At 50.0% G+C, this 16,100-nt stretch overlaps 1 protein-coding gene across 1 annotated transcript; it reads right to left on the bottom strand.

The window, feature by feature from the left end:
- Positions 1-1,011: 1,011 nt before the first annotated feature.
- ccnf (cyclin F) lies at positions 1,012-15,722 on the bottom strand. The gene is made up of 17 exons (XM_036552784.1): positions 15,710-15,722; positions 14,347-14,501; positions 13,573-13,679; positions 13,393-13,460; positions 13,030-13,226; positions 11,956-12,009; positions 11,016-11,120; positions 9,667-9,744; positions 8,081-8,232; positions 7,410-7,574; positions 7,160-7,283; positions 6,327-6,507; positions 5,811-5,898; positions 3,606-3,705; positions 2,887-3,029; positions 2,318-2,490; positions 1,012-1,810 (listed from the first exon to the last, which is right to left on the bottom strand). The coding sequence occupies exons 1-17, from the start codon at positions 15,720-15,722 to the stop codon at positions 1,434-1,436; spliced, it is 2,280 nt and encodes a 759-aa protein (XP_036408677.1). The 3' UTR covers positions 1,012-1,433.
- Positions 15,723-16,100: the final 378 nt, after the last annotated feature.

Below are 16,100 nucleotides of genomic sequence, written 5' to 3' on the forward strand. Positions count from 1 at the left end.
TTTAAAAACAATAAAAGGAATAATTTAATGCCGTTTAGTGTTACGACTTCATTCCCACCAGAGGTAAAGTGAAAAATTTTTACCTCGTGTATGACACTACTACAAGTAGTTGATTGTTCTTAGCACAGCAAATGTCGCCATACAACTATCATTCAAACATCATTTGAAATGAAATCTTAACTTTCAAACTTAAAACAAAAAAAAAGTGCCAGCCATCGATCAAGCGACACTGGAGAAAGGTGTCAAGCATTCCAATTTTTAAATACTTGTAAACAGCAACTGCTGTTTGAAGTCACAGTCCTGGATGCAATGAAGTGGTCATCTCTTCAGACTTCCTCAGTATGGCAGTTACTTGGTTATACAACCAGTGGTTCCTAGTGAGCACACTGCAGTCAGATTCCAAACGAGAACACCGATGCATGCTCTACGGTACAAAATCATATACAACTTACACCCCTGTCCCCTTCTAACAATTGCGATTCAGCAAACCAATTTCAGAAGTCTGTATGTGTATGTGTGTGTATGTGTGTGTATATATGCATTACATGCATACACATGTAGGTAGACATATTTTAAGTTCTGTTCTTCACAAAACCCTCCCCTACCAAATTCACCCCACTGTGCTTTTGGTATCAAGGAAGGGTGAATCTGAGGAAGAGGTCAAAGACAAACTAGCACTGTCTGAGCAAGAAGTCACACATTAAAAACAGCAAAATAAAACATGTTATTAGATTAAGAGTACATCTCAGCCTGCATTACTACAACTTTCACCACCAACAACGTGGTGAAAGATTTGTTCACACATCAGTAACGGAGGCTTTTCATTTTTGAAAATGAAGCCAGCTGCCAAAACCCTTGGCTGGGGGGAAAAAAACCCCAACAACAGCAACATTGTACCACTTAGGCCACCGTAGGCCTAAAATACAATCAAAATACTGCAGACTCTGGTAAGTTATGGCAAGTAAACAACATTTTACATACAAACAGATTCTCTGAGGTGATTGTGGGAGGTTTTGCATTGAAGGTCGGTGAACATCTGAGCTAGGTTGTTGCAACAGTCAGAATGCACTTCAGAGGTGCAGAGATGAATGTGATATCACACCAAACTCTTGCCAGAGGACAGATCTCCTTCCAGTGGTTTGCGTACCATTGAAAATCCAGCCCTTGGATTTTACGAGACTGCTGAATTCAGGGGGTAACTCGGAGCGCACTGAGCCAGCAAGTGAACCTGAAATGTGCAGAGGAAAAGTAACTGGTTGAGGATGGCACATTTCAATTAGGATTGCTCCTTTTATTCATTTGTTTAAAGCTCCGGGCAGATTAAAGAATGTCAGTTTTGCACGCGCAACCGATCCTCTCGTGGACTGAAATAAAGGGCTTCCGCAAAGTGCTCTGCGCGAGAGGAGGGGAGAGGCTGGGGTTCAGCCAGCGCTCTACAGGACGAGGAAGCCCGTGTTGGCAGCGTCATCTTCCTCCTCTTCCTCCTTCGCCTCCTCGCCGCTGTGCTCCGCCCCATTCTTCCTCTTCACCTGTCTCCGTGGGGGCGGGGCCCGGGACGCCAGGGTTGGGGGCGGGCTGGTGCTCTGGACGGAGGAGTAGCCTGAGCTGTGGAGGTCGGCCTGTGTCCTCGCCGACCACGCCCGCCCTCCCCTCCCCGACGACCAGGAGCAGCTGCCTCCTTCCTCTTCCTCCTCTTCGTCCTCGTTCGGGTCACAGAAGCTGTCGTCGTCACTGGACAGGGCGCGGCAGTGCTGCAGGCCATCCTCGGGTCGACATGCCAGCTCCAGGTGTATCATGGGAGTCGCCGCAGCTGGGGGGCAGACAAAGTCACAGGCATGTGAAAAAACAAAGGAGTCGATACCCAGCATATGAGATAACCAGACAACGCTGGGAATGCCCGGTGGATTCTGCCCCCATCCACTGACCCTGGATCAGTTTCAATTTTTTTTTTTGTTTATTTCCACATAATGGTTGGGGTTAGGAAAGGGCAGAGGCAGCGAACAGCTCCACGACGTTACAGTAAGAAAACGCTAAAAATACTGCTTTACGTTATCTGCTCAGCAAACGGTACAATTCAGAGTGACTTTCCAGCCTAATTCACAGCTTACTCGGCAGCCATGTATACATCATCCATTTATACCGCTGGATATTTACTAAAGCAGTTTGGGTTAAGTACCTCACATCACTAGGGAAGGGGACCCGTAACGTCTGGGTTACAAGACCCGCTCCTTAACACTACATTTGCTGTCTAGTATGTGCAAAGTGGTAGAAAGGAAAAGTTTTCATTTAAAGTGATTCTCAATTCTCTTTCCCTTACCCTCGCCTTCCCGCTCCCCTTCGCTCTCCTGGTCACCCTCGTATCCAGAGCACGAAGTGTCCAAACTCCAGTCCAGGATGTCCCCCAGCAGCGTCTCCTCCTGATTGGACAACTCAGCTGTGGGTGTGGCCAGGAAGCTGCCTCTGTGAGACTCCATGCCGTCCTCTCGACGCCTTAACAGAGACACACAAGGTTTAGACTTTCATACACACATGGACATTACATTACACACGTCTCTCACACACGCCACACACACAGCATGACCAATGTGAGAGAGCCACAGGGATTTCTGTCTTCATTCCACATCGGATCAGGATGATTTCAACAGTGTCATTCATTAGAGGGGAAAATCGAGCTCCAGTAATTGTGCCGCAGGTGTTAATCAGCCTCTGATTGGACTGCATCTCTAAACATCTGCGACATGGCCGTGCCCCGCTCCAGGCATGGGTCAGAAAACCAGGCGTTAAATTCAATTCTGCACAGCCGCAGCAATCAGTCAGTCACTGGCTGTGTAAATCAGACCCTGCTGGAGCTGATGGAGGGGGTTAACGGGACGGGCTGGGACGTACCTCTTGCTGTTGCCGGCCGGGGAGGAGAGGAAGGTGTGAATTTCGGCAGCCTGGGGGGCAAGACAGGGGGCCTCTGGGCCGAACACCTGCTGCTCCCACTCCGACACCTCCAGCACCTGGCACAGCTCCCCAAGCTCCATCACCTGTGTAGCACAGTGCAGGTGAGAGACAGCACGAGGACACAGGAACGCACACATCAAAAACATCTCTCTCTCACACACACACACACACACACACACACACACACACACATAAATCAAACGTATAATACACACACAAGTGCGCGCGCACACACGGGCACACGTCAAACATGACACACACATGCACACATCCAAAGCATGACAAAGCCACAATCAAGGAGCACACAACTAAAATTACATTCAAACGTGTGAGAAAAACAGCACTCAGCGCTGCTGAAGGAAAACTGCCAAATAGAAGCACAGGTCAAACAAAAGTCATGATACACCCCGGGAACACCCCGTGGGAAGACCACGCCTCCAGCGTGGGCGGACCAATCGGAGTGCCGGTCACGGATCACAGGTCAGCGATTCCCGTTTCAGCTAATCCAAATATTTTAAGGAGAACAAATCTTTTCCATTTCCCGCACAAAATGCGTAAACATTCACTGGGGCGAAATGACGAGAATAACTCAAGCTCCTGTAGGTCTCGGGGTGAACTTGGGGAGTGGCAGTGGGAGTGAGGAGTGGGGAGAAACCCACCTTCTCTTTGCTGATCTGTTGGTAGGCCTCGTCCTCAAACCTCTGCTTCACCCCGGTGAGGGACACTTGTCTGTAGTCCCTCGGCACGTCATCGTTGAAGCTGCAGTGATAGATCGCAGAGGGAAGGAGACAGAGAGAGAGAAACCAGCCAATGAGAAGGGGGATCCAGAGAGGGCGTGACCTGTTACCTAGCTCTATCCTATGGCACCACCAGGAAAAACTAAAGCAGAGGTGGAACTAGGACAAAGACGCAGAAGATCCCCCACCCTGTCATTAGGTATCAGGAAAAAAAAAGGGGGGGGGGGGGCGTTTATTCCACTTCAAGGTTTTTCCCTTCACATAACCTCATAGCGCACTTTGCCAAATTGAGGATGAGCAATGCGGCCACCACTTATATTGAGCTGCAGGCTCAGAGAAACACAAGAAAGACCTCGCCTGCGCTTACTTAATGATGGTTACTTGCCAGTAACGCACCCCCCCCCCATTGCTGTGACTCAACCTCCTGCACTACAGGCTGACTCACACACTGATTCGGGGGGGGGGGCTGCTGGCAGACAGCTGTGCTGCAGGATGGGTGTACACACACACACACACACACACACACACACAGATCGGGAGAGAGTGGGCAGGAGGGGGAAGTGGATAGATGCTTACCACAAGACAGTGGACATCTTTCTTTGAAAGAGAGTTCTATTTTAATCTTTTTTGTTTTCTTTAAGAGGGAAAAAAAAAATCCATTTCGATTTGTAGGGAAAAAAAAAAAATTAATAAATGGCCCCCTAATAGGCATAATTGAGCTAAACAGCATCGCACTTCGCAACACCACCATCCTGCTATCAGAGTTGTTTCTTCTGATTATCTTTCCTTCCCATTTTAATAAGGTGGGGTGCACAAAAAGGCCATTGGAGAGGAATATAATTGGAACAGGACTGTGGCGTCTTCATTCAGAGTTAATAATGCGCATCAGGAGGGAGGTCCGGGTCTGGCTTTAATGAGACCGCTGCAGGCAGCATGCCCAGGTCGCCCCTGGCCCCGAGAGGGAGCGAGTGGGCAACCGTGCGCCTTTAAACCCCTAATTTGGGGGTTGGGGGGGGGAGGGGGACACGTGGCTAAGCCTGTCGATACCGGAGACACAGTAGGGAGGCCAGCGGTCCGCACTTTGGGTCCGGGCTTTGGGCGTGAAGGCCATTAATGCCCCATGTAACAAACAAAAATAAATAAATAAATAAATAAAAAGGTCTCCCAGAACATCAAATTTCATGGGAACTGAGGGCAATTACTAGCAGCTCACAGTATGCAATTATTACAGAAAGCAAAATTTCCCAACCAAAAAAAAAAAAACCCCACCACAATACAAACAAAAATGAGCTCAAATCAGAAGAAAAAGATGCCTAATCCTTTCTGGTCCATTTGCTTCTCCAGAGCTCTCACCCCACAGCCCGGTTATGCAAACAAGGTACCACAGGTGGGGAGTTGGTAATTATACGTCTCGGAGAAGGACCAGAAAATTAACTAACGACCCCATTAAATTAATAAGCCGGCCGTCCACACGTTTCCTCACGGGGTCTCGGTGGAAAGAAGATTAAACTGCTGATAGCCTGCACAGCTGGACAGACCGGCTGGAAACAGGGACACAGTCATCAGCCCTGAAGTCAGTCGCATTCGGGAACTGCCAAAGGCAACAAAGGCGGCCATTTTAAATGGTGAGAAACCGGAAAGGCGAATGGAACTCGCAGTCTGGGGCAGCTGAGGGCAAAAGTTCAAAGGTTTCAACTTTTCGCAGCGCTAATGAGTGGCAGCCTCGTGGCGGCCAATCACAGAGCAAATCAAGGCCGAGTGGGCAGTTACATACTGGTACCTGCTGGCTGGTTTGGATGAGCAGCCTTCAGTAGCAGTGCAGGAACTACGAAACGCGTAACATTATGGCAGCAAGCCACTGGGACATATAGGGTATACACAAAAATGCACACACGGGGGACTACGCGCTGTAACAAGCCTTTGAGCTGTTATTGCTGATGGTGTAATGTAGAAGTGCGCTAACCTTCCGCACTCCGCGCTCACACGCTCGTCGGAGCAGGAGGAAGCAGAGGGCCGGGTCTTGGGACAGGAAATGGATGAACCGTCTCACGACACACCCTTGTACTCGCAGGGCCCCCAGAAAGGCCGCTCTGGTTTCGCCGAGGGGCGGGGCGTTAACGCACTCACCACTTCACGTAGAGCTGCAGCGCGTGGGGGACCAGGTCTTCGCGGGAGAAGCCGGTGTTCTCCGCCAGCTGGGCCGGCCACACAGGAGCTGCGGGAGACAGGGAGAGGGGCGGGGCCTAGGGTTAGGACATCAACATCAACCAAAACTCCAATACTCCCCCCACCCTCCCAACAGCAGAAATATGATCCCAGAAGTAGAAGTGTTCATGATAAAACATTATTAACAAAAGGAAAGAAAAAAAGAAAAGGCCCACACTGGCTCCCATTTATAAAAAAACAACCATGCTACTGCAAACCAGAGGTGCTGTGGTGTTACACATAACCCCCAAATATCTAGGGTGCACGATGGGGCAAACGCACTGTTCTGTGGTACCTCTGTGGTACCTGTGTCATCTCACCAAGGTGCTGCCACAATAAAATAAGGATACTGAACAGGTATACAGCTCTCACGGTACAGCAAGGCTTTCCCATGTCGCCGATCGGTGCTGCCGGGCTGAGGCGCGTGACGGAACGTACCGTGGTGGTGCAAGGCGCGGGTGAGCAGCAGGGCGGCGCTGGCGAGCTGGGCCGGGGTCAGCAGGGTCAGGGAGGTGTAGAGCAGCGACAGCTCGCAGACGTAGCTGTACAGGTGCGCACTGCGCCTCTCCACGGGCAGAAGCGACAGCAGCACCTCGCCGTAGTCCAGCACAGTGGGGGTCTGGGGAGACATCGTCACACATTAACACAGTGTGGATGGAGTGAGATGCTTCTCCTCACAGAGCAATCCGTTCTGGCCTCTGATTGGCTCAGACGTGCCATGTGACTCATCTCGGCCAATCAGTGGGGGGAGAGGGAGTATGGTCTAGTGTAGATAAACAGCGCAATCTCTTGAATACAAGCAGTAACATCCTCAGGCCCACAGCCATCTTCATTTTACACACGGCTTAGACTACTGGAGCACAAACGCTGCGGGTTTAATAATCATGAACCAGGAAAGTCAGCTCAGTTGCCACTAATCCACCATCCGGACGCAAATGAAACTCCATGCTTGGAGGAGCTATGCTGAACGGCATCGTGAGGCTAATAAGGGGTGTTGAGCCTCACTCCTGTCCCCAAATCATTGCCAAGCCCAGCTGGGCCATGCTGTCACACAGCCTGCCTTCACAGTCCTCTTCTATTGGGGCAGGAACTAGTGTGACATCATGGCCGAGTTCTTACGTCAGAAAGACTAAATAAAACACATTGGGCTGTACTGGTTTCATGCTTAGGTTCCTGGTCCAATGGCCCCACGTGGATAAGCTGTGACGTGTGTGTGCGCGCGCGCGCGCGTGTGTGTGTGTGTGTGTGTATAAACGAGTGCACCCACTCACCCGGATCCTGCCCTCCAGCACAGAGATGACCTCCCCCATCATCCTCACCAGGTCCTCGTACTTGTAGGTGTTGTCTGTGAGCCACACCGCCTCTCGGATGGTCAGGATGTCCTTGCTGATGTAGCTGTGGGCAGGAAGTGGGGTGGGGGTGAGGATTGCATCTATAGTTCCGGCACAGGGAGGGAGGGCAGCTAGGCAGCTATCAGACAACCCCAGATGGGGGGGGGGGGGGGGGGGGGGGGCGACGTACCGGGTGCAGACCACCATGCAGGCGATGCCCAGGAGCTGCAGACGGGACTTGGGCACGGAGTGCAGCGCCAGGTAGCGGTCCACGCAGCTCACCGTCACGTGCAGCGCCAGGCTCGAGAAGTCCTTCATGGTGGTCACCTCCACCAGCCAGTCTACCAGGATGTACCTGAGGGAGGGCAGAGAGGGAGGGAAGGGAGAAATGAGATGGGACGTGGTTGCGGAGGCAGAGTGAAGGAGTGAAACAAACGCATTAAGAGCGTCTCTCAGCTGGAGGGCCCGCCGGTTCTCCATCAGAGCAATCTGAGAAACTCGACGTTAGAATGGCTTTAATTTGGGGAAAACAATATCTTAATCCGCCCCCCTTCCCACTATCACGCAAATTAAACTTTTATTTGCTTCTGAGAATACGCCCTGGGGAGTCGTACCAGCCAGTGCTTAAATTATAACACTGCAGCGAAAAAGAAATCAATTCTTATCAAATATGGGAGTTAATTTGGATGCAAATTAGCAGAATAAACAAGCGCCGCCCAGGGTGTGATGATCCCGCGAGCTGGCGGGATTCGGGGACCAGTGTGCAGTGAGCCAGAGCCGGCTGCTACGTTTCAGAGGAACCTCGGGGTCACTCCGGGTTGCCCGCACACCCCCACCCCCACCCCCCCGCCCTCCTCTTACCTCATGGTGTCGTTGATCCCCCGGCGGAGCAGGTCCTGGGCGCGGCGGTGGGGCGGGGAGGAAGTCCGGAAGAGCTGGGTCACCAGGTCGGCGCAGGCCCGCGGCTCCAGGCCCAGGGGGTTCCCACTGCTGCACAGCTTGGCCAGGGCCAGCTGCGAGACACAGGCGTCTTACTATGCCGTCGGGCCATTTACAGTACACTACCAACACATGCAGATACGCAAATAAAGATGCGAACTGGTGTGGCGCGGCGGCAGCGTGGCATAGTCGTAATGAGAGCAATGGAGAGGTTGCTGGTTTGATTCCCCTCTGGGGCCCTACTGCTGTACCTTTGGGCAAAGTACTTAACCCAGAACTGCCTCAGTAAATATCCAGCTGTGGATGTCATGTAAAATTGTGATGTACGCGAGCCGCTCTGCATAAGAGCGTCTGCTAAATGACAATAACGTGTTTGACAGGGGTTGGGAGTAGGAGAGACAACGCTGGTTAGTTAGGCTGATATTACACTTCTCCCTTTCAAATGTGAGGGAAGACAGACACGAAGAACAACTGGGAGCTTTCTGTGGAGTTACGCCGCAAGCACAGCACCCCTTCCTAACAGCAAGACTGCCCAGCTCCAGCCTCTGAGGGCAGCAATTCAGCCAACACCAAACTAAAGCCCCTCTCCACTTCAAACCGAACCAGGCTCTCACAATCAAGGTAAGTGGTCATGTGGAGGTAAGAGAAATATGGAGCCTAATTTTTTTTTTTTTTTTTTTTTTTAAAGGACTGCAAGCTCCAGGGAGTCATCTAGGTAGACGCTGGGTTGTACAGCGAAAATGAGCTCGACCTGTGGATAAGGTAACAGAGACGCAGCTGTGCTGTACTCCTGCTTGGTTCCAGCTCATAAGTGCAAAAAAAAAAAACGGGGCTTAAGACTCTCACATAAAGCAGGGCGGGAGGGAAGACAAAACGGACCGAATCAATAGGTCGCATCGATTTAGCCTCCGTGGGGACAGTGTGGAAAACACCGGCCCTCCTGCAGAGGCGCTTGAGCAGAGCTGCCTTCTGGGTATTCTGCTGATAAAGGCAGGGAGAGCATGTGACAACGTGTGGCAGGGTTCGTTCTGAATCACACCGTGTGATGTCACGCCCGCCCGCAAGCTGCCTTAGTGTGACGGCTCCAAAGATAGAAGACCGAGGCGAGAGTGGCTAGGAAGGGGTGGGGGGGGGAGGGGAGAGGGACAAAGTGACAAGACGGAGGCAGCGTTACACCCGCGCGTCTCAAACTGAGCAGCCAGCTGACACCTACATCTTGCCTGTCTCTCAAAGAGTGTTTAGAGGAGGGACGCTGAGCTGGGAAGACAGGCCAGCAGATGAGGCACAGGGAAATACAGAGCAGGGTGCAAAAAAGGAGGAAGACAAAAACAGAGCCGGAAAGGAGATCGAATAATGATGGCGCAGTCTGGGGAGTAGCTGTCGGGGCTCGAACGGTGGTCGTTGTCTTTAAAAAAGGTGAGTGTGCGTGTGGGTGCGATCATTTGGGCTTGATATGCGAGTGTTAAACGGAGAGAGGACCGCGTGCATGCGGGACAGCCGCCTCCTACCTGCGCCTCCCAGCACCCCTTGGCCGCGTAGTCCCTGAGCGCACGCAGGCACTGGAGGTACCTGCCGGGGTCGGACACCTGCGGGAGGAACGGGAGAGCAGGGGGGTCAGGGAACAGCAGGACACAGAGCAACTGACGCAGCTTTAGCACAGACCCAGGCACAGACCTCACACCCCTCCTTTGCTGGAACCCACCATACCCCAGCACATAAAAAGGCCAAACACAGAGCAACGAGCTGCTCTAGGCAAGGGTGCAGTGTGAAGCATTACATTACATTATTGGCATCTAGCAGACGCGCTTATCCAGAGCGACTCGCATCGGTTTTTACAATGTTATCCATTTACACAGCTGGATATTTACTGAGGCAATTGTGGGTTAAGTACCTTGCCCAAGGGTGCAACAGCAGTGCCCCAGTGGGGAATCGAACCGACAATCTTTCGGTTACGAGTCCTGCTCCTTAACCGCTATGCTACGCTGCTGCCCTGAAGCATTAGCTCCTCATAACAAAGCTGTGTGAGTGCTACATTACCGTTAACAGAAACAGCTACCGGTTTTAAGCTTAGCGAAATATCCCAGAGATTCCGATTCCTTCTGGGGGAGGGGTGTCAGTGCATTGAAACCGCAGGACAACAGGCGCCCCATATCACACCCACAGGCTCGAAAAACCACGCCCATCAGAGCCATTTAAATTTAAACATTTAAACCCGAGGTGTGACATAACAGCCTTTACTGGTTTCTCCCCAAAACTAAACTTATTTTAGATGCATTTTGTATGTATCACTGTGTATGACTGAGCACTCCAACCCGCATCCTGTATGCCTTGAACCCTGCCCTGTTCAAGCCAGTGACGCATGCCTACCTACCCACTAAAGCCTTTCACAGGAGCGAATGGAAAAATACAAAACCTGAAATAATGCCTTCTCCCCCTAAATAGCTCCCTGATCCAAGAGCCATGGTCAAAAAATAGCGAGTATATCATTGTGTGGTTTGGGCAAAATAATACTGCCTTTTAGAAACTGAGTGAAAAGCAAGATTTGTTCTTTCAGCGAGGCCTGTTCCCCTGAAAGGATTCGTGAGGCCATCTCTAGGTCTGTTTTGTGTAGCTTTTTGCCCATTGTCTATACTATGAAGCGGTCACTACGTCAGCCACGACCACTTCACTCCAGATTTCTAACATTAAAGATCTCACGGTGGGAACTTCCTCCACTTTACATGTCTCCATTCACAACGATGTGGCTTGGCTTAATAATTTGACCGATTCGTTCTGATCTGGTCGTGCAGGAGAGACGCTCCTGGAGCAGGTGTAGCGGATTGAACCGCCCAGGTAAGGGGCAGACAGGTGCTCTTACCGCCATCGTTCGCTGATGTTCCCACAGCAGGTAGGAGCTCTGCAGGCAGCCGTGATTGGACGACTCGGCCAACATGGACAGCGCCTCGCTCCGCTTCTCCTCGGCCTGAAACACACACACATAGCGGGTTACATACAAACGCAAGGAGTGGGAGGTCATCCACAGCTGAAATAACGCCCCAAACAATTCACTAACATTAGCAAAAAAAACCACTTATGGTTAACATTTCACCACCATAAAAAAAAAAAAAAAAAAAAACACTTAAGACAAGCATTAACGCAAGACTGAAAGAAACGGCCTTCATATATCAGAGGGACGACTAAGCCAGCATTCAGTTTACACACTGTGTAGCCAGGACTGCACTGCCGTCTTTTTTCCTTTTCGAATGAATAGAGAAGCCAAATCCCCAGCACAGTTACATCAGCGTACACAATCTCACACGTATCAGCGCTGGAGAACGTGTGACAGGTCTTATTATAGCCTGCGTGAGAGTGCAGGTGCCTCTGCGAACCTTCGATATCGATTAACCTCTTATCAAAATCCATGAAAAATAATAAAAAAAAACTCAAGCAGGGCTACAGTGTGGCCCCACGGCCTCCACCGCTCTCCCAGATGACATTTACCCAGCACCCCTGTTAAGCGCGCCCGCGTACGCGCACACACCCACGCTCCCTCACGCCCACGCGTGTGGCACCGCGGAGCTCGGAATAAACGAGGCAGTCTGCACGCGGCAAGCGCGGGGGCGGGGGAAAGGGGGAGAGACGGGGCAGATCAATCATCTATTTAAAAAGGGGGGGAGAAGGTGGAGGAAGGAGAACAGAGTCCCCATCTGTGAGGACGGCGAGCCAGGCGGCGTGCTGCGACAGGCCAGGGGGGATGGGGGGAAAACGGACCAGAACCGAGGCGTACTCGCTCACCCCCTCCCCGCCCACACACTTACATCAAAGAGCTGAAGGATTCGGGCCAGACAGTGCAGCAAGGATCCCCTCTTCTTCTGGAAAACAAAAAAAAATTAAGACACAGTGAATAAATGAACAAACAAGGCCGTTTCATCAGGGTGTTTAATATGAAGGGAAGAGGAGCAGGAATTGAATATTCATGAAAAACGGCACCCAGCTGCACATCCATTCAAACAGTGATGTAATGTGGAATGCATTCCCGCAAGATCTGCTGCAGACTGATATTATCTATAAACACTGACAGCACCAGCGCCGTTACCACCAGCGTGATTGGCTCCTCCTACCACCTGCTCCACCACGGATCCAAGGATTAAAAAGAAGTTGCGGTTTCATAAAAAGTGACAGATTCATACAAATCCAGTGCGACAGAGTGCCAGCCTCATTAATGACACAGAAGGGGGGGGTGTCACTATTTGGCATTGCTCTGTGAACCTCACTTCATCTTAATTATGAAGAATTGAAAAGCCAGGTGACCAATGCTGCAGCCACTGTCTGGCAGTGCCTTTTTCATTAAACCTTTACATATTTTTTCTGTACAGTGCATACAAAAGGACAAACGTAGAGAGCCAGAGACCATCCATACAGCCACGAGGTGGATAAACCCGAAACTCAAGCTTTATCGGCCAAACAGAATGTGCGCCTGTTCCAGTCACTGTTTCCAAAGGCATGAGTTTCAGCATAACTTCCATACGAAAAAATTGCTTTATTTGACCGCTGTGTGACATATAAGCTAGAATCTTACGAAGCACATATTTTAGAGCTCACGCCTACCACATTCAGTTTCAATAATGGAAAACTAACAGGAAACCTTTGCTCCAACCACTGTAGTACTTTATCCTTAACTGAATAATTACAAGTTTAGCTTTCCCTGAACTGAATAAAAATATATTGATGTAAAAAAAAAAAAAAAAAAAAAGGTTCAGTCTAGTCATCTCAACCCCTCCCTGCAATGTCAAGCACCAGACAAAGCACTGATACTGCCAACAGAGAGGGATGGGTGAGGAGCATGCCCTGGGGATGGGCCAGGCCGGGGGGGAGCAGGGGCGCAGACCCACCGTATGGGCGTTGCACTCTGTCTTGAGCCAGTCATACACCACCGCCTTGCAGCAGCTCCCGGAGGGGGACCACGGCGGCCGGATGAAGAGCCAGACAAAGGGACCGGCCGCAGCTGAGCGCAGGCTCTCCGCCAGGCCGAAGAACCAGGCCGCCTTCCTGCCGCACACTTCCGCACGACCCTCGTCACTCAGCGACGCTGCCGCGGGAAGGAGGGGGGGGGGGGAGAAGGACTTTAATACAAGGCTCTTTTCACAGGTCTCATCCATCAGTCCAAGAAGCAACCACACCACACACCTGCTCACTGTTCGTTGCAGATAGGGTTTAAACATGCATGTAAGGTTGGAGGAGCTTCAGAAACTTACGTCCTTCGTTGTACAAGTAGGCAATGCCCAGTTTTACAGCTGCTTCGAAGTTCCCCTTCTCCGCCGCTCTGAAATTTGGGAAAAATTGTCACATTAAAATGCAGCAGGACAAGCCCTGAAAACTGAAATAAGTGCAGCAAGGCTGCCATTTGGAGGGCTAAGAGCAGGAAGCAGGGTTACCTCTCAAAAAGCCAGATGCTGTCAGGGGCGGGCCAGCTGTCCTTAAAGCTGACCCGGGCCCAGACGCTCGAGTGGCTGTCGATGATGTCACGGAGTCTGGAATGCACCTGGAGCGCGAGGGGAGAAATGGCTTTAGAGAAGGCGTGTCAGAGCTATGGTGGCCTTCTACGGTCACTTCACATTATTCTTCACCCCACTGGTCAAATCTGCTCTGTGCCATCCTTGCTGTTGGTCAACGAATCCCTGTAATCGTCAGTGTTTGTTCCATTAGACACTGCTAGTTTGATCAGGCTTTTTTGTATGCTTGTGCACACGAGTGGTTAAGAGTGAGAAAACAAAACAGTAACAGGTAAACGGCTTTTCTACACAAGACACCCAGTCGTGAATCTTACTGCCGCCAGACAACGAAGCAGCTTCAATTTGGAGAACAATCAAAGAGCCTGTCTCCTTTCTCGAGCCTGTGCCCTTGGGAGGTTATTTGGAATGTCAGGAAAGGCTTGATTTATCCCTCTGGCATTTCATCATGTGATACAAGAACACACATTTCAATGTAGGGACAGGCAATTGTTTTTTTCAGATTGCAAGAGCCCCAGGGCCAAACAACTAGTGTCAACTTGAGACATGTGGCTGGAGTGAAGTTATTTTGGAGGAGGGACTCAACCAGGAGCAGAAAAGGTCATGGCAGGGCTGGCTACGAGTGTTAGTGTATATGTAGAGAGAGAGAGAGAGAGAGAGAGAGAGAGTGTGTGTGTGTTTGAGAGGGGCGTGACTCACAGCTCTGACGGACAGCAGGTCCTCGGCCGACAGGCACTGGAGCACACACAGCAGGACTTCGTCGGGCAGGGAGAGCAGCGTCAAGGCCGACACTCGCTTTCGTATGCGCCGCTTTGACGGCACCGAGAAGCACTTTGAACAACGGCAATGCACCACTGACCGAGGAGAGATGGAGGAGAGTTCATCAGTATTAAAGTCGCAATATTAAAGTGTTACATGTATGTGTGCACTTAAAAATGGCTTAAAAATGAACCATAATAACTTTAACACTATACACTACTAAATGCAATAAGAGTACATGAGCGATGTCCCAACCAGGCAAGCCGACAAGCAACCTTCTGGGTACAATCCAAATTTCCTGATCATCTTGCTACCCTACCACAGACTGTGACATACGTTCACACTACTGGCAAAAATAAAGGAACCCAACTCTCTTTCTTGTGTCCCTGTACAAATACTGCTCTGAAATGAAGCAATACTGCCATGAGACCCGCTATTTAGCCAGCTAGCACCGCACTTTTTTCTTCCTTAGCCTTTTAGCTTTAACATTACATCAGCTCTACAGGTGGCTAAAGACCTCCAGCTGTGCAACTACTCCATCCTGGCTTAAACATTTTTAGGCAATTAGCGAGCAGTATAACAACATATTTATATTTTAGCTAATGTGGAGTGGCTTACTACCTAGTGTAAGACATCATCAATATGCAAGGTAGATAACTAAATCAGCTTAATAGCTAGAGCTTGCAGGTTCTCCCAGCACGTCAGACTAAGCGCCTAATTTTCCCTCCTCAGAACAGCTAGCTAGCTGCGCTATCTAGCCCTTAATTAAATTATATACCGATAAAACTATACCGCATAACGTTAAGTTAACCTGTTAATTCAGCTAAGCGGTTAGGTGAAAGCTATACCCATTTAAAATTGTTACCGAACAATCGTCAGCTGCAGAAAACCAGGTAACTATCCGGTCAGACCCCATTTACCCAGCTAGCTAACCGATACCCCTAACAGTAATACTGGTTGATCAGCCTACTGAGTTTCAACGATAACGTAGAATCATGGAATCATAAGTAAATAATGTGAACATGAATTATGATAGTCATCTGCCATATAGTTATCTACCTTCATACAGTTAGTTTTATGCAGCGAACCAGTTAATTAACTGACAATCAATTAGGAATGCTCTTGGCTGGCGAAAACAGTTAGGCTATAGTAAGCAATAAACTAACTACAACCAAAATGCCTGGGCATATTCAACAAAGATATTGACAAGTTAATTACCCCATCAAATGTAATTTAACAACTGGCGTTTTATGAACAATAAAATAAACAGCTATCTCGACAGTTAGCCAACAAGAAAACTCACCTCCCGCTTTCATTTCAAGTGTTAATCCGAGAAAATAAGTAATATGCTCTAACTACACAATCAACAATTCAACTAAAAGTACAAGTAAAACTGAAACAGCACACGTTCTGCTGAGCTCCGGACTGCAAGTTACAGTTTAGAAACTTTGGTTAGCAACGTATTAGCTGGTTAGTTTCCAAACAGCTAGCCGGCGTGCTAACTTGTCAGTGATACCAATTAGCAATCTTTCCTAAACTTTAGGAAATGCATGCCTGCAAATCGAGACTTTAAGTTCCTCCCCAAAATCGGCCTAGCACCGCCCGCGCGCACCGTTTAAATATCAACTTCAAATCATCATTGGTCAATAGGTGGGTACGCCCATCAAGCGCCGAGCGACGGTCTGATTCGTCCA

This window comes from Megalops cyprinoides, chromosome 19 (genome assembly GCF_013368585.1).
Source record: "Megalops cyprinoides isolate fMegCyp1 chromosome 19, fMegCyp1.pri, whole genome shotgun sequence".
Classification (NCBI taxonomy): domain Eukaryota; kingdom Metazoa; phylum Chordata; class Actinopteri; order Elopiformes; family Megalopidae; genus Megalops; species Megalops cyprinoides.